General features: G+C 36.4%; 2 protein-coding genes across 2 annotated transcripts; both read right to left on the bottom strand.

Annotated features, from left to right (window-relative positions):
• Window positions 1-6,228: 6,228 nt before the first annotated feature.
• LOC129887592 (probable calcium-binding protein CML16) lies at window positions 6,229-7,255 on the bottom strand. The gene has a single exon (XM_055962758.1). The coding sequence runs from the start codon at window positions 7,081-7,083 to the stop codon at window positions 6,598-6,600; it is 486 nt and encodes a 161-aa protein (XP_055818733.1). The 5' UTR covers window positions 7,084-7,255; the 3' UTR covers window positions 6,229-6,597.
• A 2,523-nt stretch (window positions 7,256-9,778) lies between these two features.
• LOC129887591 (proline-rich receptor-like protein kinase PERK9) lies at window positions 9,779-17,272 on the bottom strand. Its single transcript, XM_055962757.1, has 8 exons — window positions 15,093-17,272; window positions 14,544-14,954; window positions 14,366-14,452; window positions 13,553-13,623; window positions 13,399-13,475; window positions 13,079-13,226; window positions 10,300-10,461; window positions 9,779-10,198 (listed from the first exon to the last, which is right to left on the bottom strand). Exons 1-8 carry the CDS (start codon window positions 16,165-16,167, stop codon window positions 9,998-10,000), a joined length of 2,232 nt encoding a protein of 743 aa, XP_055818732.1. The 5' UTR covers window positions 16,168-17,272; the 3' UTR covers window positions 9,779-9,997.
• Window positions 17,273-20,647: the final 3,375 nt, after the last annotated feature.

Below are 20,647 nucleotides of genomic sequence, written 5' to 3'. Positions count from 1 at the left end.
ATTACTTCAAGTGTAACAAAGTGAAGAATGAAGAAACGAGGATCAACACGGCCATGCTATACCTCTCGGAGATGGCCATGTTGTGGTGAAAGCGCAAGGAGTCCGAGATTGGGAAGGGTATATGCACCATCAACACCTAGGAGCAGTTCCAGGACAAGTTCAAGAAGTCCTTCTTCCCCAACAATGTCATATATAAGGCCAAAAGCAAGTTTCGGTAGCTGAAGCAAACGGGTAGCATACGGGCCTATGTGAAGGAGTTCACTACCCTTACGCTTCAAATCCCCAACCTTACAGATGAAGATATGCTCTTCCACTTCATGGATGGACTGAAGAGTTGGTCCAAGATGGAGTTGGAGCGCCGTCAAGTCAGCACCATCGATGAGGCCATCCTGAAGCCCTGACGGACTTTAAGCCTGGCAGGCATGACAGGAGCAAGGGAAAAGAAACAAGGAATAGTCATGCCAAAGGTGGGGGAGATTGTGGTAAAGGCAAAGAGAAACACCCTTCACCCAGGAGCCATGATACTAACAAGTCCGACGGCAGGAGGTTCAGGCGACAGGGTTATGCCGAGAGAAAGGAGCAGACCACGAAGGGCAGCGACTGCTACATTTGTGGAGGTCCTCACGACTATGCTAGGTGTCCAGAGATGAAGAATCTTGGTGCCATACTGTAGGAGAGAAAGGATAAAGAAGTGGACCAAGGACAGGGTTCAGACACGACTCAGCTAGGCATGATCGGACTATATGGAGCCATAACGAAGCAAGCTGAGAAGGCGGGGGATTACTCTGCCCAGTATGTTGACATATCCATCAACGGACCACCAGATCATTCAATGGTGGATTCTAAAGCAGAAGCAAACATCATGGCCAAGATGACGGCAACAAGGTTGGGGCTAAGTTATGGTCCAAGCAATGCCCTCCTGAAGACGGTCAATTCCCCATTGACTCCCCTGTGCAGAGTCGCTCATAGAGTGGACATCACGTTGGGCAAGTGGCAAGGTAAGACAAGCTTCACTGTCTCCCCCTTAGATATCTTTGACATAATACTTGGCCAGGAATTCTTCCAATGATACCACACAATGATCGACCCCTATCTCCAATAATTCTTGGTGATAGAGCGAGAGGGACCCTGCATGGTACCCCTAATCAAGATGCCAAGGAAGAGAGGACAAGCCCACCTGTCAGCCATGCAGCTTGTGAAGGGCCTAAAGAAGGGGGAGCCGACGTTCGTAGCCACCATTGCGAGCTTGGATGAAGACAATGGTGCTAAAGAGACTTTTCCACCTTGCATAGAGAAGGTGCTTGAAGAAAACAAGGACGTGATGCCTGACGAGTTGCCAAGATACCTACTTCCGAGGTGGGAGGTAGACCACAGAATCGAGCTGGAGCTAGAAGCGAGGCCTCCCGCATACCCACCATACTGCATGGCCCCACTCGAGTTAGAGGAGTTGAGGAAGCAGTTAAAGGAGCTCCTCAAGGCCGGTCATATCCATCCATCCAAGGCACCTTATGGCGAGTCAGTGTTATTTCAGAAGAAGAAGGATGGCTCGTTTCGCCTATGCATAGACTATTAGGCGCTCAATAAGGTGACCGTGAAGAACAAGTACCCCATTCCGCTCATTGCCGACTTATTTGATAGATTTGGATAAGCCAAGTACTTCACCAAGGTGGATCTAAGGAAGGGCTACTACTAGGTACGCATTGCGGAGGGAGATGAACCGAAGACGATATGTGTGATGAGGTACGAAGCTTATGAGTGGTTGGTGATGCCTTTCGGCTTAACCAATGCACCTGCCACCTTTTGCACACTAATGAACAAGATCTTCCACCCCTACTTAGACCAGTTCATGGTAGTCTACTTGGATGGCATAGTCATCTATAGAAACACCTTGGAGGAGCACGTGGAACATCTAAAGAAAGTGTTCCAAGTCTTGTGCGAGAATGAGCTCTTCATCAAACGGGAGAAGTGCGAGTTTTACCAACATGAAGTGCACTTCTTGGGATATGTTATCAGCTAGGGAGAGCTACGGATGAACGAGGAAAAAGTTTGGGCCATCAAAGAGTGGGAGGCGCCCACAAAGGTAACCGAACTTAGATCTTTTCTTGGACTTGCTAACTATTATCACAGGTTCATAAGCGCCTACTCCGCCAAATCCGCTCCACTTACTGAGCTATTGAAGAAGAATAAGCCGTGGGTTTGGAGCGAGGAGAGCAAGAAGGCCTTTGAAGACCTCAAGGCTATCGTAACAGAAGAGCCGGTCCTAGCGTTGCCTGACTTCTCCAAGATATTCAAAGTGCATACGGATGCCTCCGACTATGCCATTGGAGGAGTATTGATGCAGGAGAGGCACCCTATTGTCTTCGAGAGTCGTAAGCTGAACGAGACAGAACAGCGGTACACCATGCAGGAGAAGGAGATGACAGCCATCGTCTATTGTCTACGCACGTGGAGACACTACTTACTTGGCTCCAAGTTCTTAGAAAAGACCGACAATGTAGCCACTAGCTACTTCTAGTCATAAAAGAAGCTCACCCCGAAGCAAGCTAGATGGCAAGACTTCTTGGCCGAGTTTGACTATGAGCTGGAGTACAAGCCGGACAAAGGTAATGTTGTAGCCGATGCCCTAAGCAGGAAGTTCGAGCTGGCTGCCATCACCACAGCATATTGTGACATCCAAGATACAATCAAGGATGGTCTGCTGCATGACCCAGAGGCAAAGAGGCTTATGGAGCTAGCCGTTCAGGGCAAGACAAGGCTCTTCTGGGTAGAGGACGGACTCTTGCTTACCGCCGGGCAAAGGATCTATGTGCCGCAATTCGGAACTATCAGGCGACGGATCATAAAGGAAATCCATGACACGTTGTGGGCCGGACATCCAGGGCAGTGTCGCACAAGGGCCTTGATTGAGGTAATTTACTACTGGCCACGCATGTGGGATGATATCAAATGCTATGTGCAGACTTGTCTTGTGTGCCAGCAAGACAAAGTGGAGCAGCGTCCACCAAGGGGACTCTTGGAGCCCCTGCCCGTAGCAGAGCATCCATGGGAGAGCGTGACCATGGACTTCATCACATGCTTGCCAAAGTCTGATGGGTACAGGCCGATTATGGTCATGGTGGACAGGTTCTCCAAGTATGCCAGTTTCATGCCCACCACAGCAGGTTACACTGCTTAGGAGGCTGTCGGTCTATTCTTCAAGAACGTGGTAAAGTATTGGGGATTGCCAAGGTACATCATCAGTGACAGAGACCTACGCTTCACTGAAAACTTTTGGAGAGAATTATTTGGGATTCTTGGCATGAAATTACATTTCTCCACTAGTTTCCACCCACAGACAGACGGCCAGACGGAGCGAGTCAATGCCTTGGTGGAGTGCTACTTGAGGCACTTTGTGAGATCCCATCAGAAGGATTGAGTAAGGCTGCTGGACGTAGCCCAATTCTCATACAACCTGCAGCGGAGTGAGGCCACAAGACGGACACCGTTCGAGCTAGCCACAAGCCAACAGCCACAGACTCCACATTCGCTACCGGTCGCGTTCAAGGTCAAGAGTTTGGGGGCCTATCACATGGCCAAGGGCTTTAAGGAGCAGCTCGACACTACCAAGTCTTATTTGGACAAGGCATCGAAGAAGGTGAAGAAGTTTGTCGATCACAATTGTCGTCCCACAGATTACAAAGTTGGAGACATGGTCTTGGTCAAGTTCAACCCAAGGCAATTTAAGGCATTGCGAGGCGTGCATCAAAACTTGGTGCGAAAATACGAGGTCCCATTTAGGATCATTGCCAATGTTGGCAAGATCTCTTAAAGGTTGAAGCTACCACCGCATCTTAAGGTTCATCCAGTCTTCTATGCTAGTGTCCTCAAGCCGTACCATGAGGACAAGGATGATCCTAGCCGAGAAGAATCAAATCGAGTACCACTCACAATTACCGTCTCCCATGATCGAGACATTGAGGCCATTATGGACTACCAAGCCAAGCGGAAATAGGGATAACAGGCCACTGCTATGTTCTTAGTCCATTGGAAGGGACAATCTCCGGACGAGGCCACTTGGGAGAGATATGAAGATTTGTGGCAGTTTAAAGACAAAATTCGGGAGTTTTTACAGTAGTAGTGTGCCGCGGTCGTCGCCACATCAGGTGCGGGAGAATTTTATGACCCGCCATTTGATCTTGAAGAAGGTAGAAGAACCTAGAGCCTTGGAGAGATTAGTGGAAGACTCTAGATTCTTGTAGAAGCTTGAAGAGAAGTTTTGAAAGATTTAGAATTCTCTAGAGTGTGTAGAGAGTTCTAGAGTAGAGATTTCTTTGTAAATATAGAGGGACTTGTATAACAATTTTTATTTACACTTGAGCCCCTTAGGAGTAGTATAAATAGAGGGGGCATCATTTGTAGCAAACAATCAAGCAATCAAGCATTCTTCCAAAAGCAATACAAAAGCCTTTTTCATAAAAGCTCTCTTGTCTTTCTTACAATCTAGCATTCCCCTAGCGATCTAGTCTTAAAGGCTTACTTGAGCTTGCAAGATCGTGAAAGATTCGTGAGTAAGTTGTCAAGTGCCGCACGGAGGTCTTAGTTGAAGTCCAAGTCCGTGACAGTAGGGTCTAGTATATCTCGTGTGTGATATTGTGTATTGAGTGAATTAGCCAGCATGAAGAGTTCCTTTTTGGAGGCTGATTTGGAAAGATCAATTAATAACTTCCCAAAATTTAATGAAATTTTTATATAAATGAATTTTTTAAAAATTAATAATTATTTTTTTAGAATATTTTTTAATTATGATTTATAGCATATTTATCTTAATTAATAACTAAAATCAAAACATTACTCCTCCCCCCCCCCCCCCTCTCTCTCCTTCTCACTAACTCTCTTCTTCTCTTTTTTTTTGTCCATTTCTTCTCTTTCTTTCTCTTTCTCTTTCTCTTTTCCCTCTTTTAAAAATACTAATTAATTATTCTAATTTAAAACTATTTAAATAGTATCGAAATATTTGAAATTCACACATAATATTTATAATATATTTTTATTAAAAATATTTTAATTATATATTCACCACATTTTAATTATAATATATTGAATTTAAAATCTATTATATTATTTTTTATTTTTTCTCTTATTAACAAAATATATTATTGTATTAAAAATATTTTAGTTATATATTCAGCACGTGCATTGAAACATGCTTATAATATGTATAATATATTGAATTCAAAATATATTACAATTATTGTTTATATTTTTTTTATTGTGTTAGAAATGCATTATATATGTATTTACATAAAAAAATTATTTAATTTAAAAAATACTAAAATCATTATTTTCATAATATCCAATCTGAAATTAGGTTTAAATTATGATAATTAATTATTATTTTTAAAAGAGAGAGAAAAGGAAAGAAAAAGAAAAAGAAAAAGAGAGGGGGAGAAGAAAGAGAAAAATATTTTTTTATTTTTACTATTTCGAAGAAAAAAACTACTATTATTTTTTATAAAGCTAAAATATATACTAAAACTTATAATTAATACAATATATAATATTATTTAAGTAAATAACTCAAATTTAATTAGTGCTAATATTGATCGGGACCCTTATACCTCAGCATGAAAAGTTCCTTTTTGGGGGCTGATTTTGAAAAGATTAATTAGTAACTTCTCAAAATTTAATTAGCGGTAATCCTGATCGGGGCCCTTATACCTATTAAGAAAAAACTTGGAACGTGGTGTCTTAATACTTCATTCGTTTTAATTATTTTATTTTATTTTCTTTTAATTTATTTTAAATATAATGTCTTTTTTCTTTTTGTAACAATACTTTAATTCTATTTTTCATATTACATGTTTAAACTTATTAAAATTAAGGAACATTTTGATATATTTTATATATGATCTTTAGTTTTGAAACCGCAAAATTTAAAATTTTTTTTTATTTTTTTAAAATTTATATCAAATTAAAATCAGATAAACGTGAATGCTTTAAGAGTCTCGTATTTATCTTGTCTTAAGTCATACAAGTGGATCAAAAGAAGCCCTCTTTGACTTGGTCGATGCTGAATTATTAAAGTTTAAAAGATAGATACAGCTAACTATGGGGAATCTTGTCCTTAAATATTATACATTGACATTGTCAAATTCGTGTCTATAATCCTTAGTCATGACACATAATAAAAGATCCAATAACCTGACCTAAATAACAAAAGCTAAATTATTATTTTTTCAAAAGAAAAAAAGATGCAAAGAAAAAATCAATGCACAAAATACAAATTAAATTACAACACCACAAAGGTCATCAATTGGACCAAGTCTAAGACCATCAAAGTCATCTCCATCAACCAACACCAATTTCTAACGTTAATTAATGTCACAATTAAAATAAAAATAAAAACCATCTTAAAACATACCGGAAAACCGCTCTAAGATACTGGTAAACAACCGCCGGTTGATTACAAGTCGGGTCGGATCTAGTGAAAGAGCTATACGTTTATTCGAATCACTAGCCTTGCCTTAGATTCTATGTTAAATGCATACATATAATAGATTTCAAACCTAGTAAATTAGTCAGAATATAGTAGAATTCTGAATCGACGACCGTGTGTGATTACGAAACCGTTAATCCAAGAATATCAGCCGCAGATCTTCCCATTATATTAGCAAACTCATTAAAACTTATAACACCATCACCATTCGTGTCAGCTTCTTGCATCATATCAGATAACTCCTTATACGTTAACGGGCGACCCATTTTAGCCATTGACCCGGCCAGCTCAGCAGCCGTGATATATCCGTTACCGTCTCGATCGAACGATCGAAAAACCTCCATTAATTGTTCTTGATTTATTAAAATTTCCGCGTTCATATCGGGCATAATGGCATTTACGAGTTCATCGAATTCGATGAACCCGTTGCCATTATGGTCCATATTTGCTAACAATGCGTGGATTTGATCCCCCGTTGGTTTAAGGCCTAGCGCACGAAGAAGCGCGGCTAACTCTAGTTGTGTGAGGCTTCCATCATGATCAAGATCGAATCGTCCAAAAATTTCTTTGAGTTGTTTGAGTTGATGATCAGATTGAAGGCTAGCCATAGTAGGAACGTATATATATTATTGAGATCGTAATGATACCTGGATATGTTGAAGAAAATAGATGGAGAGAATTGAACAACTTTGAGATGTTTTTTTGGATTTAATGATGTAAAGAGAAACCGTGTGAGGGAAAAGAGAGCAAGTGGAGGAAAGAGAAAGGGGAAAAAAATTGACGTGGGGTTTGCCGGGTTGGAGAAAGGAAATTGTATAGGAAAGTTCTTACCTATATTATTTATTGATGTGATATAATAAGATTGTGACTATTATTGGTTCAACGTAAATGTAGGAAAATTTTGTTGTGATTCTTAAATTAACTAGTTTTAAAAAAAGGACAGCCCGATGCACTTAAGCTCCCGCTATGCGCAGGGTCCGACCACAAGGGTCTATTGTACGCAGCCTTACCTTGCATTTTTGCCAGAGGCTGTTTCCAAAGCTTGAACCCGTGACCTCCTAGTCACATGGTAGCAACTTTACCAGTTACTCCAAGGCTCCCCTTCTAAAATTAACTAGTTTTAGATATATATATTTTATATGTATTGATTGAATTTCATTAATGGCTGTGAGTGCCGCCGAAAGTAAATGAAAATCCGAAAAAAATAAAGAAGATACATCATACAATGAATGAAAAAAAGAGTAGAAATTTATGTGTTTCCACCAATTCAGTACTTCTATCCTTCTTTTTTTTTTTCACTTGTCCAACAATGGCTTTGACATTTCTTTCTATTTTTGTTGTCTTTTTTTAGATTATTTTTTTTACATTTCGGGACTATCGAAAATTATTTTTTTATTATATTTATGAAGTAAAGGTAATGTTTGCGTATACTTAAATCTTTCACATTTTTCTTTGTGAGATTATATTAGATGTATTATTGGTGTAGAAATAACTTGTGAAACTGAACAAAAATATCTTTAGTTAATAGTTTGATCCAAAAATATCATGTCGTCAATAATTTGATTTTACAATGTCCTTATTGTTACTTAAATGGGTCAAAAATGCCCCCTTTTTAATAAATATATTAGTATTTTTTTTCTTCTTGTAAAATTAGATCTTTGACCTAACTCACACCCCCAAAAACTAGCTTAAAGGGAGAAGGATTGTCCAAGCCTTCTAAGGAGTCCACTCACCTCACACCTCGTGCTTAGCATTTGGTGTGTGAGCAATTTTAATTTTGGGGGTCCAACATTGGTGAGATGGGCCCTGCTCTAATACCATGTAAAATTAGATTTTTTGGACCTACCTCACACCCTAAAAGTTAGCTCAAATTGAAGAGGAGTGTCCAAGCTTTTTGAGGAGTCCACCTATCTCATTAATCACCTTTTGTCATTCTTTAACACTTAATAAACATATTTTATTCATAACAAAAATATTTCTATTGAAGAACCCAATTCTTGTTTCTTTTCTTTTAAAATCACTTAAACTAATAAATAACTAGGAAATAATGTTGTTTTCTTCTTAATCTAATTTTAATAATTATAACTTTATGTACCTTTTTTTAAATGATAATATAAGTTATATATATGAGATCATAGTAACCACATCATTAATTTTCATTTAGATAACAATAAAAAATATTTTATTTCTTAATTTTTCCGATTGAAATAGAATAAGCATTTTCTAATTAAAAAAATCATCATTAAGAAAATAATGTGTTTAAAAAAATATATATAATATTTATTTGAAAAGGACATTTTGACCCATTAAGTAATAATATAGGCATTTTTGGATCAAACTACTGACGGTAAGAGCTTTAGATCAAACTATTAACTGATGACATTTTTGTTCAATTTTGCATAGTTTAAAGGCATTTTGACGCTTTTCCATATAATAAATTCACTATATTGAAAATGACTATAGTTAATAGAGGTAAATTAGGAAGTAAGTGACAAATTATTTCTTAGTTTTCTAAACTAGATAAGTAAAAGTAGACATTAATTCTTAGTACATTGAATAAGTAAACGTGGGCAGAGGGAGCAGTGGCAAAGTTAGAAATTTCGTTAAAAGTGTTCAAGATCTAATATATAAGTATATAAAAATTATTTTTTGACCTATATACTTCATATGACATTTTGAAGGGGAGCCTTGGAGTAACTGGTAAAGTTGTTGCCATGTGCAGGTTCAAGCCTTGAAAACAGATGATATTCTCTATATATAATAATTTTTCGACAAATGGTGTTCAATTGACCACCATTCACTATATGTGGTACAATTTATCGTTGTTAAATAATTTAATAAAGTAAACATACAAATCTATAGGTAGTTTATCTCCTTCTAAGAAAAATATCCAAATTCTTTATTTTCTATCAAATTATGACTAGTAAGCTAGTCATCCTTTGAAAAAATCATAATAGATCAATGATCTAGCTCCATGGCATCAAAATATATCAATGCTCAAGTGATTCACCGAAGCGATGAGACCTTGTAAGCTACTTTTATAAGTGTCAACGTTCAAATAATACTAATTAATCATAATTAGGTAAAAAAAACTTTATATTCAAACACATAACATATTGACTTGGTGCCAAGTGGTCAACTTTGAGCTCAGTGAGAACAATAGCATGACATACAGTTGAGCTCAGAGAGAACTACAGCTTGATCTGTATGTCATCCTTGATCATGCTAATCATTATATCGTTCTAATTTTATTAGATGTCCTCAAAGGAACTCGAGGGGCTGTACGTATCATCAACACTTGCATTGCAACTTTCTTGAACAAGAAAGGAAATCAATGAACTCTTGAAAGAACAATAGTTGGAGATGACCATAAAAGTTATCACTTACAGAAAAAATTGCTATCAAAATTGCAGACTAACATGTATGTCAGCTAAGAAGAGACCTACTTTACAAAACTTAATCAGTGTATCTCTCAGCTAAGCAGCCTTTGATATGTTAACAGATTCATACACTTAGTTTCATCTAAACATGTTCAGACAACTCTCTACTATAATTGGTATCTTGACTGGAAAAACCTGAAGATCGATCTTGACTAGGAAATGCCATCCTCCGAAACAATCTTATTTGTGCAGATTGCTCTGCAGAGTTATATATTGAACTTTCACCAACTTTCATCCCGTTTGTCAGATCAGACATAAGCATACTATCAAAAGCTCTCATGATCTGCGAAAGCAAAAGCATGACGAGAATGTAATTGCTCTTCCATTAAAGAAGAATTGAGGGTTGCTTGTGCATTAGTTTTCCAGTAAAGTAAGAGAATTTACCTGTCCCATCCCTGGTCTCTTTGCAGCTGAGTGACGCACACAAGCTGCAGCAATCTCAATCATTCGAAACATCTCACTGTCTACGTAGTTCTTCCCAAGGCGAGGATCTGCCAACTGATCAAATTCCTCTTTTTCAAGTGCATGGCCAAGCAAAGGTCGAGCCTGGAAGCAATCAAATTAAATCGCAGTTAGTCTCGACAAAATGAGAAGGGATGTAAGATCTCTGTTACTATTGTAATTAGTTTTTGGTTCTTGAATGATCAGTTAAATGGTTGTTGAGTTTCACATTTAGACTGGTCTTAGGATCTATGGTTTTGGTACATGCCAAGTGGCAACAAAATTTAAGCGGACAACTTTCGTGGTGTTGGTTTGGTTGTTGCAAAAGCAATCAGACCTCAATGTTTCAAGTGCTAAAAGGTTGATATTACAGGACTGACTACATAATTCTCAATACTATCTGAAACCAAATCAGACCATCGTACAACCGTATCACTAAATAGAGTATAAGAAATGAAGATAGAATCCTCCATTGGTGAAATCAAAGCAAAAAGTCTGTCTTATCAGATCTCAATGATCAGGACATCCAACACAACGTTAATACTCAAATAACAAATTGATTTGATGCAGTCAGCACTAAGATATCAGGTTCAGCGAGATTTCTGTTTTTTCTGACAGATACCGCTATGCTTCTAAGTCCAACCGATATGCTTAATATAGAGAGACTTGAGGGCTTGGGAGAAGAGAGTTATCCTTCAAATATATTTCATCTCAATTCTGAGACAAAATAAAGCAGCATTATTCCCTCGGAATAAGTAAGAATAGCTGAAAGACCATAGAAAAGATAAAATTTGGGCCTTTTCCTGCTAATGAACAAAGAAATTAAAGCATGAAGCTTTAGCAGATCATGTATAACAGGATATGAGCTACAAACTGAACATATTAAGGTCGTAATATTTTAAAGTTCGGATGAGCCTCACAGAGCCTAGCTCATCCTCTCTTGAGCCTTGAAAATTACTCTTCAAATATAATTACTTAAAGGACTGAACTATGTAAACCAGTATATCTATTTGGTTGCTCTAATAGATAGAAAGTATGGGTGGGTTTCGTATGGAGGAAAATATTTTCCAATATTCCAATGTTCAGTTGGTTAAAATTCTTGGAAAATATTTTCTTTAAGAAAACAAGCTCCTTAAAAATGAGGAAAAAGTAGGGAAAACAAGTTCCAACATACCTCATCTTCACCCCCCACTCCCACAGCCTCCATCCCCACCACCCCCACCCTTACTCCCATTCATATTTTTTTCTTACATACCGAACACAAGAAAATAAGTAACATACCCACTTATTTTCCTAGAAAATATTTTTCAAGGGACACTCCCCTTTCTACCGAAAACACCCTATATTGTTTAAGAATTTTTCTATAACAGGACTTTACATGCTCTTTTGGTGTCATAGGCCATAGGCAAGTCCTCATAATATATAGCAATGAAACAAACAATTGTTATTCAGTGGTGAATTACAGTTACGAGATTAATTCACAACATGCCTGTTAGTTATCGTATTATTTTCAAGATAGAGAGAGTCTTTTGATCAGTCATCAAACTAATCGTGTCCAGGAGCTACACAAATTACACAGTTCTTAAACACTATGTTGCTCAGACTCTCCAAAAATGTTGCCGCACCCGTGTCGGATCATCAAACAACACACTATTTTTAGAGGACCCGACACGCAACCATCGACATTACTAAAGAGTCCGAGCAGCATAGCTTAAACACACCATATAGTTGATTGGAAAATAATTAAATGAACGTAATTAGCAGCAGTTATATCACATCTACTTTATCTACAGATGCCCACACCAACACAGAGCTAGGTTAGTACAATTAATGAAGCTGAAGGTCACAAATAAATATGTTTGGATTTAACATTCTCCTGAACTAAGATTTATAACATTGATACCGTTACGTTTAGTTAGAAGGTCGATCATACAAGACTGAAATGATTCAATTCAAAGTATTTCAAAATAATACATAAATCAAAAGGATTTAGAACAGATCAATAGCAATGTGCATATGCAAGGATAAGGTTGATATTCAAAACGTAAATTCAAGTATGCAAAATAACAACTAATGTATTTGAGTTAAACGAATACTTAAAAAAGTTATGGAGATTTTTCTAAAGCATGTAAGCACCTATCTATCTAGTTTTATTAGCGCCCAAACAACTAAGCAAATATTCTCTCTCCCATTATGTCATGTAGCTCCAGATGAAGTTCCAGCAACAGATACGTAAAAACTTCAATCAAACTTCCACATTTTCTTGCTCTCTTATAATAACAAGGGATATTAGAGCAGTCTAGAACTTCAGGTACTTGCATTTGGTACCTGCTTTAAGTTTTGCCTTGACAAATTAAAATTGACCTGATATCTCAATCCATGATACATGATTTGGTCCGTGTTAGTCAATTATACAAAGCCTTTATGAATAGGTCTCAATTTTTCAGAACTTGTAGCACATCAATCTCATACTCAAGACATTGGTGTGGTCAATCCAAGGAAAAACGGAACTCTCTTAGAGCTGCAACTAGAGGCCTACTGTGGAGTACTTATGGTGTTTTTATCAAACATCAACTATCAAATTCATGAAGTGGGAAAAATGACGAGGAACTACAATACTCTGATTCAATTTCTCATAGGTGGTGTAAAAATGTAAATGAAAGAGATCTCACACCACTATGGACTTAAGAGGAAAAGAGAGATAGGTCGGCTACAAACATACCCACTCAACTAGACTTTCCTCCCCCAAAGGCTGAGATGCATCCACAGACTTCCGTCCAGTAATTAGCTCCAGAAGCACAACTCCAAAGGAATATACATCGGATTTTTCACTCAGCCTTCCACTGGATGCATATTCAGGGGCCATGTATCTAAATCCAAACAAAGAAATTAGAGTAAACATGGGTAATTAAGAAGATGTCAGTAAATTTCCTTATGCTCTATGTGATGTCAATAGTGGAAGAGAAACCTACCCAAAATTAAGAAGATGTCAGTAAATTTCCTTATGCTCTATGTGATGTCAATAGTGGAAGAGAAACCTACCCAAACGTACCCATAACACGTGTCGTAACGTGACTCTTTGCATCCTGAGCTAATTTAGCTAATCCAAAATCAGCAACCTGAAAAGTGAATCAATTTTAAAGACAGTCTTCAAGAAAAAACAATGTAAATAAGGGGTTTGAGGAATTAGACATACCCGAGCATCAAAGTTGTTATCCAAAAGAATGTTAGACGACTTAATATCTCTGTGGATGACGCGAGGACAGCCTGCCATCACAACCAATAGAAATGAACAAATCAAAAGAAGCAAGAATTGAATATCATATTAGAAATCTATACTTAAAAGATTGATAAAAAGAATAATTTCGCTTCAAAGACTGAATTTTGGGAAAATTCCATGTCTTTCAGCAATACTTAGTTAGCTGAAGGCCAATAATAGGTCAAACAACAAGAAAAAAAGAAAAGAAATATGTATTGTATATCACACCATTACAGTAACTTTTCCAAGTATGTTCAATATATTTCTTATAAGATAGAATTCATTTGTGACCAGGAGGTCACGGGTTCAAGCCTTGGAAACAGCCTCTGGCAGAAATGCAAGGCAAGGCTGCGTACAATAGACCCTTGTGGTCAGGCCCTTCCCCGGACCCCGCGCATAGCGGGAGCTTTAGTGCACCGGGCTGCCCTTTATAGAATTCATTTGTGACTGAGCACATACCAAACTATAACAGTCACCTTCCCAAGTATATCCAATATATTTCTTATAGGATAGAATTCATTAGTGAGTAGCACTTCAACTATGTCATAAGGAGAAAGTATTTCATTACTTGTGTTTGCATACTTGCTGCTCAAGATTGTTGAATATATTTTAGTAATTTCTCAACACAGATTGGTGATGCCTAAATTGTGCTCAGTTGCTTGGTAAAGCATTTTATCTTGTTCATTCTGAGAAAAACTGAAATGAGGAAACAAGGATAGCTCATAAGGTAAGGAAGAGAACAGTAATTACAATCTTCATGCAGATAAGCTATTCCACGGGCTGCACCAACAGCAATCTTAACACGTGTAGCCCAATCCAGAACAGGCCTTCCCTGTGCTGTAATTATGTAAATTGCAAGTATTAACAGCTAGCTTTAGTTACCAAATGCCAAAAATGAATTTTGAAATCTGAAAAGTTCCACATTTACCATGGAGATGGAAGTAAAGGGTGTCATTGGCGACATAGTCATAGACAAGGAGCCTTCTGTTCTCATAAATGCAATAACCTACAAGTGAAACCAAATGTCGATGATGTATACGACTAATGATTTCAACTTCAGCTCTGAACTCACGCTCCCCCTGGCTCCCATTAATATTAAGCTTCTTTACTGCTACATCTCTACCATTCGCTAGGCATCCCTTGTACACGGAACCAAATCCACCCTCACCCAATAGATTATGCTCCGAAAATCGATTAGTAGCTTCAAGTAGTTCTTGATAAGTAAACCATGGCTTTGAATGCCCTAATCCACCAGTGTTTCCTGGAGCGTTCTCAATATCGGAGCCAGCTCCATTTCCAATCTCAGGTGTTGATTCTTGAACCTTTAATGAGGCAGTACCTGAAATGTATTTGCACATCTACTCAGATTGCATTTCAAAAGATCTGAACGACTTAAAGATTACATAAATGGTGCTTGCAGCATCTAAAACATGAATTAACACACTACAACAATGATTTGACAGTATCCAAACAGTACCTGATTTTGGAGAGGAGACCAAAGTTGCTGGCAAGATATAACCACCACTCAGGCCTGAACCTTTTTTCTTTCGCTTCCATATACACCATCCCGCTGCTCCAATGATACCAAACAACAGAAACACAAGTATGATGCCAATTGCAATGGACCCTCCAGTACCAATGCCTCCATTCCCTGTATCCTTTGATTTGACTGCTGAACTGTTACTGGACGTAGGAGTGTCACCTGAAGGAAATGATCGTGAAGGAGTAGTAAGAGAAGGCTGTGCACCATTGGACGATTGAGGTGATGACGATTGTACTGTAGGTTTTGGTAGAGATGCTGAATTACTAGGAGGTAATGCAGCTGGCGAAGGGGGTGACTTTTTCGGAGGGACCAAGGCTGGCGAATCTGGAGTATTTCGTGGTGGCTTAGCTGGAGGTGCATTCACAGGAGGCTTGGATGATGGTGGTGAAGGTGATGACCTTTTAGGAGGTTCAGGAGATGGATTCCCTGGAGATCGTGGTGCTGGAGAAGTTCTTGGATTTTGCACAGGTGGTGGAGGTGACAATGCAGGAGGGAGTGTTGATGAATGAGGAGGTGACAATGCAGGGGGGAGTGTTGATGAATGAGGAGGCGACAATGCAGGGGGACGCGTCGATGGTGGTGGAGGTGAACTTGCAGGACGAGTTGGTTCTGGTTGAGGTGGTAATGGTGGTGGTCTACTTGGTGTGCTGGATGATGGAGGTTCTGGTGAACTAGCAGGTGGACTAGAAGATGGAGGTGGTGTTAAGCTGCTAGCAGGCGGCCCGGACGGTGTAGGTGGCGGACTAATAATTGGAGGAGCAGATTCTGCAGGAGGTGTTGGAGTAAAAGTTGGTGGTTGTTGTTGTGGAGATGAGGCTGGAGGAGGCAGTGTTATATCTGTTGGAGGAGGAGGGGATTGTGGCAGTGGTGCTATAGGAGGAGCAGATTGTGGAGATGCAATTGTAGATGAGTTTTCATTGGGCTGAGATATAGGTGCTGGAGAATTCAAAGCAGTTGGTGGAGCTGCAAATGTTGTAGAAGAACTTGGAGAGGGTGAAACAATTGACATCTCCAATTCTCACCACCCAAAAACTAACTAAAATTTACACCATTCACTATATAGTACTATCAAAATCTGCAAACATCATTTGATATACCAGCAGTCCAAGAACTCTACTACTTGCTCTATAATTGATTATTCCAAATCAAGATCCCTAATAACAACAACAACAAACCCAGTGTGTTCCCACAAGTGGGGTCTAATGAGGGTAGAGTGTAAAATTTCTTCCTCTTATTCTACAATTTGCACCACAACAATTCACCTCCACAATACTTACATCAATTACACTTCATTATCCAAGTTGAAAACCAAAGATTTTTGAAAAACAAAAACAAGATTCAATCTTTCTCCAAAGTCACTCAAAAGTATGTTGTTTCACAGTACTCAAGATTTTAGTTTTATGTCCAAAACCGAACTCAGCTGCAAATTTCAAACACTTTGTAAAACAAACCACCAAAAGCTGACTAAATTTACACCATTCACTATATAATATCAAAAGCTCAGCAATACTTGCTCTATACTTGATTTTTTCAAATCAAGATCCCCAAAGATGCAGTAAAAACTGCTTCCTCTTACTCTACAATTTGCATCCACAACAATTCATTTCCACAATACTTACAGCAATTACACTCCATTACCCAAGTTAAAAAAAATAAAAACAAGATTCAATCTTTCTCCAAAATCACTCAAAAATATGCTGGTTTAGACAGTAAGCACAAAACTCACCTGCAAATTTCTAAACCTTTGTGACTGAAACAAACAACACAAGCAACCAATGAAGAAAAAGAAAGATACCCAAATCACCAAAAAGAATTATCTCAAACCCCAAGTACCCAAAGTCACAAAAATAAAATAAACATGCAGAATTTCCTTCTGGATAATCAAGAATTTGTGCTTTCAAACGAAAACCCACTTTAACAGAGGCCCATAGAAGTGAATCCAATTGTCAATAACAAAAAAACCATGAGAATTTCAGCCAATCTTGAAGTAACAGAGTGAAAAAAGGACACTTCTTTATGACCTTAGAAACAGATTAATGGAAATGGGGTCTCAGAAATCCTACCAGTGCTACTAGCCACAACACTGAAAACGACCTTAATACAGAGAAAAAATAGTAAAATTTAATAGTAGAAAGTAAGCAATGTAGGAGGGGAACGTGTGTTTTTTTCAGTAGTATTGTCGTCTAGTCATTATGGTATTGGACTTGGAAAACTGAGATTGTTGCTTTCTTATAACGTCAAATTCAATGTAACATATTCGTCCCAGGTTATGCAACCAAAACACTATATCAAAATCACTCTTAAACTTGACATAAATTATAAATTTTATTTTTAAATTATTGACAGTCTTAAAAATATACCTGATATAGTAAGTGATCTCAAATTCTTAAGTATGAGACTCTTAATAAAAAATTGAGAGAAGTATTGAAAATATTCTAAACTTGACCAGAATTTAGAGTTGTATTTCACTCATATTACAAAATAAAAAATGTATTTAAGTTCAGTTAATCAAATAAAGAGATATTTTTAAGGCTTTAATAATTTGAAGATAAAACTAATAGTTCACACGAAATTTAGAAATGTTTTCAATAGTTCTATCAATACTAATTGGAGTAAATTCAATCATATCCTCATCAAGGGATAAAAGGGACTCCCTCCCCACCAATTTTGTGTGGTAATTTGATCGAGTACGAAATATAAGAAATATGAGAAAATTTTATTATTAAAATAAATAAATTTTTAAATAAAAGAGTATATCTTTGTAAAAAAATTTCCAAATAAATGAGATTCAATATGAGTGAAATGTTTTTGATAATATTATTGAATATTTACAAATAAAAAATGTGTCATTCTTTGAGGGATTGAGCGAAAAGAAAAGTATGTCATATAAATTGAAAATATTATAAATACATGGTATTGTGAATGTGTGTATACATAATTTTTTTGAATAACCTTGCAATCAAACAAACAACTTGCGAGAAGCTCAATAGACAGCTTTGTCATGGCGTCTTCAAACTTGCAATCAAGTAGACAACTTGCAAGAAACTCAAATAGGTAGTTTGTCAGTAGCTTCTTCAGGCATACAATCAGGCAGCTTGCAAGTAGCTCAAGTAGGCAGCGTGTCAACAACTTCTAAAAAGCCTCGCAGCCAGCTTCTTCTTTTTTTATAAATAGGAAATCAATTTAGTTCATATGTTCCTCAGGTTGAAGAGAAATAAAACATTGTACATTAATTTGATATAAAATATTGCCTTGGTATTTTATTATTATTTCACAACAATAAAAATATTTTCAACAAATATTTTATTAATAAAAGAATTTTGGAGTCCGCTTAGACATACAATATTTTTTTTATTTTTCTCAAGAAAATTGTTTGATTATATTATAGTTAATTTTTTTAATTTAACTTGAGGTTGCATTTTTCAAGTTTGAAAAACTGGTTGAATTATGAAGAATTTTTTATTTTGGACTTGACTCCTTTTTTTTCTTCTTCTTTATTTTAGGAAAGATAAAAATAGATTAGTGATGAAATGAGCAACGAATCTTGTGTAGCTAGTTTTGATACGTATATTAGTGTATGTACTTCGTTGTCCTTGAAATTATTAATCTGCTTCGTGTTTTAATATCATTCTTCTCGAATTAAATTATTCTTATCAAAAACATCAAATGTTGATGGAAAGTCTTTCTGCGAACTAAAATACTTTCCTTTCAATCTCTATAATATCATTATTTAGTGGCTCAGTCAGAATTTTCATTAAGAGGTTCAAAATTTGAAGAGTAGACATACAAATTAATCGAAAGGGACTCGACATGTGTCTCAATTTAACGAGTTCATACATTTTTTAACAATGGGACACGTATCTCAATTTAACGAGTTCATCAACTTCAATAATTTTAATCTAAATATTATATTTTTTTAAGAAAATAATTTTATAAATTTGAAATTCTAACTGTATTTTTGATGGGTGATTGATGGTAGCGCTTGGCACAAATAAAATTGTGGGATAGAAGTGAATGGAATATTCATGAATGGTCATTTTCTCAAGAAACTTTGAGTGGACACATTGATATTGGTCGTGGTCAGTGCTATATATGTGGTCTTTCAAGAAGCATTTTCTCAATGTAATTGTTTATGGATTTATGTCTATGCTTAAGTCGATATAGTAATCTCCCCCTCCACATAATTTTTAGGGAAAATAAATAAATATATCTTTGAACTATCGCAAATGGTATATGTATACCCTTTGTTATATTAAGGAGACACCACTATCCTTAGCGTTCAAATTTTGAAGCATATATGCCTTTTATATTAATGGTAGGATACGTGGCTCCATCGTAGAGGAAGAGGAAAAAACAGAGGACGAAAGTAGATACCCTCTCTGATGAGCTGATCTTGAATGAAAGTGAAGTATTTTTGGTTATAATTTGGGGTGGGTATTATGTTATTTGGGTGGGTTTTTTAATAAACTCAAGTTGATCTTTTGATTATTGGTAAAAATTTAATAAATATTCGATAGACGGTTTAGATTGAGACATGTGTTCTTGTGTTAGTAGAAAAGGTATATACACTTCAAAATATAGATGATAAGAACATCCAGTGTCCTAAAAGTATAACAAATGGTATTTAAATATTATTTATGATAATTCGAGAATATATTTGTCCTTTTTTTGTTTTTAACTAAGTTGAGAAAGGAGGATCTAATTAATTTAACTCCTTTTTAAATATTAGTTACATTAATCTCTCTCAAGAAAAAATAAATATAAAAGTAATAATTAATTTAAGTTCGAAAATGTTTTCACGTACGTAAGAGATGATGGTATGTTATGGTGATCACTAATATTTAGTTTATTCAAATTTAATGGTTATCATGATATATTGTGTAGAAATTCACTAATACAATATGTTTTTTTTTTTTTTAATCAGAATTTTGCCATATATTTTGATGGATCGTCAAGATTTGTTTAGTATTTTTGGCTGAAAATTATGGCGATTCGTTAGGATTTATGATCAAATCATAATGATCATCATAATATGTGGTGTAAAAAATCATCAATATTGCATGTTATGATGATTACCATGATTTGTCACAAAACTTGATAAATAACTAGGAATTTTTTAGTATTTATTAGAGAAATTCTAGCAATTTGTAAGGATTTGTGGTCAAAATGTTAAAGATTGTATGAGAGCATTTCCGACGATTCATTAAGATTAATAGCCGAATTCCGGTAAACTTCATAACTTGTTGTATACAAATTTCAATAACACATTTTACTTTAAAATTAATCCAAATTGTTCCAAATTAATTTCAAATGACTCCAAATTTAATATACAGTCTTCTAATGTCAGTCTCAATAATTTTCAATTGATACATACAACTCAACTCTTCAAAAATCAATTAACCTATTTTGTTTTCTTCTAAATAAAAATTCAATTATTAGTATTATTAGTATACTTATAACTCAACTCTTCAAAAATCAATTAACCTATT

This window comes from Solanum dulcamara, chromosome 4 (genome assembly GCF_947179165.1).
Source record: "Solanum dulcamara chromosome 4, daSolDulc1.2, whole genome shotgun sequence".
NCBI lineage: Eukaryota > Viridiplantae > Streptophyta > Magnoliopsida > Solanales > Solanaceae > Solanum > Solanum dulcamara.
Note: the sequence above shows the minus strand (reverse complement) of the source record. Positions and strands in the feature narration are given on the sequence as shown.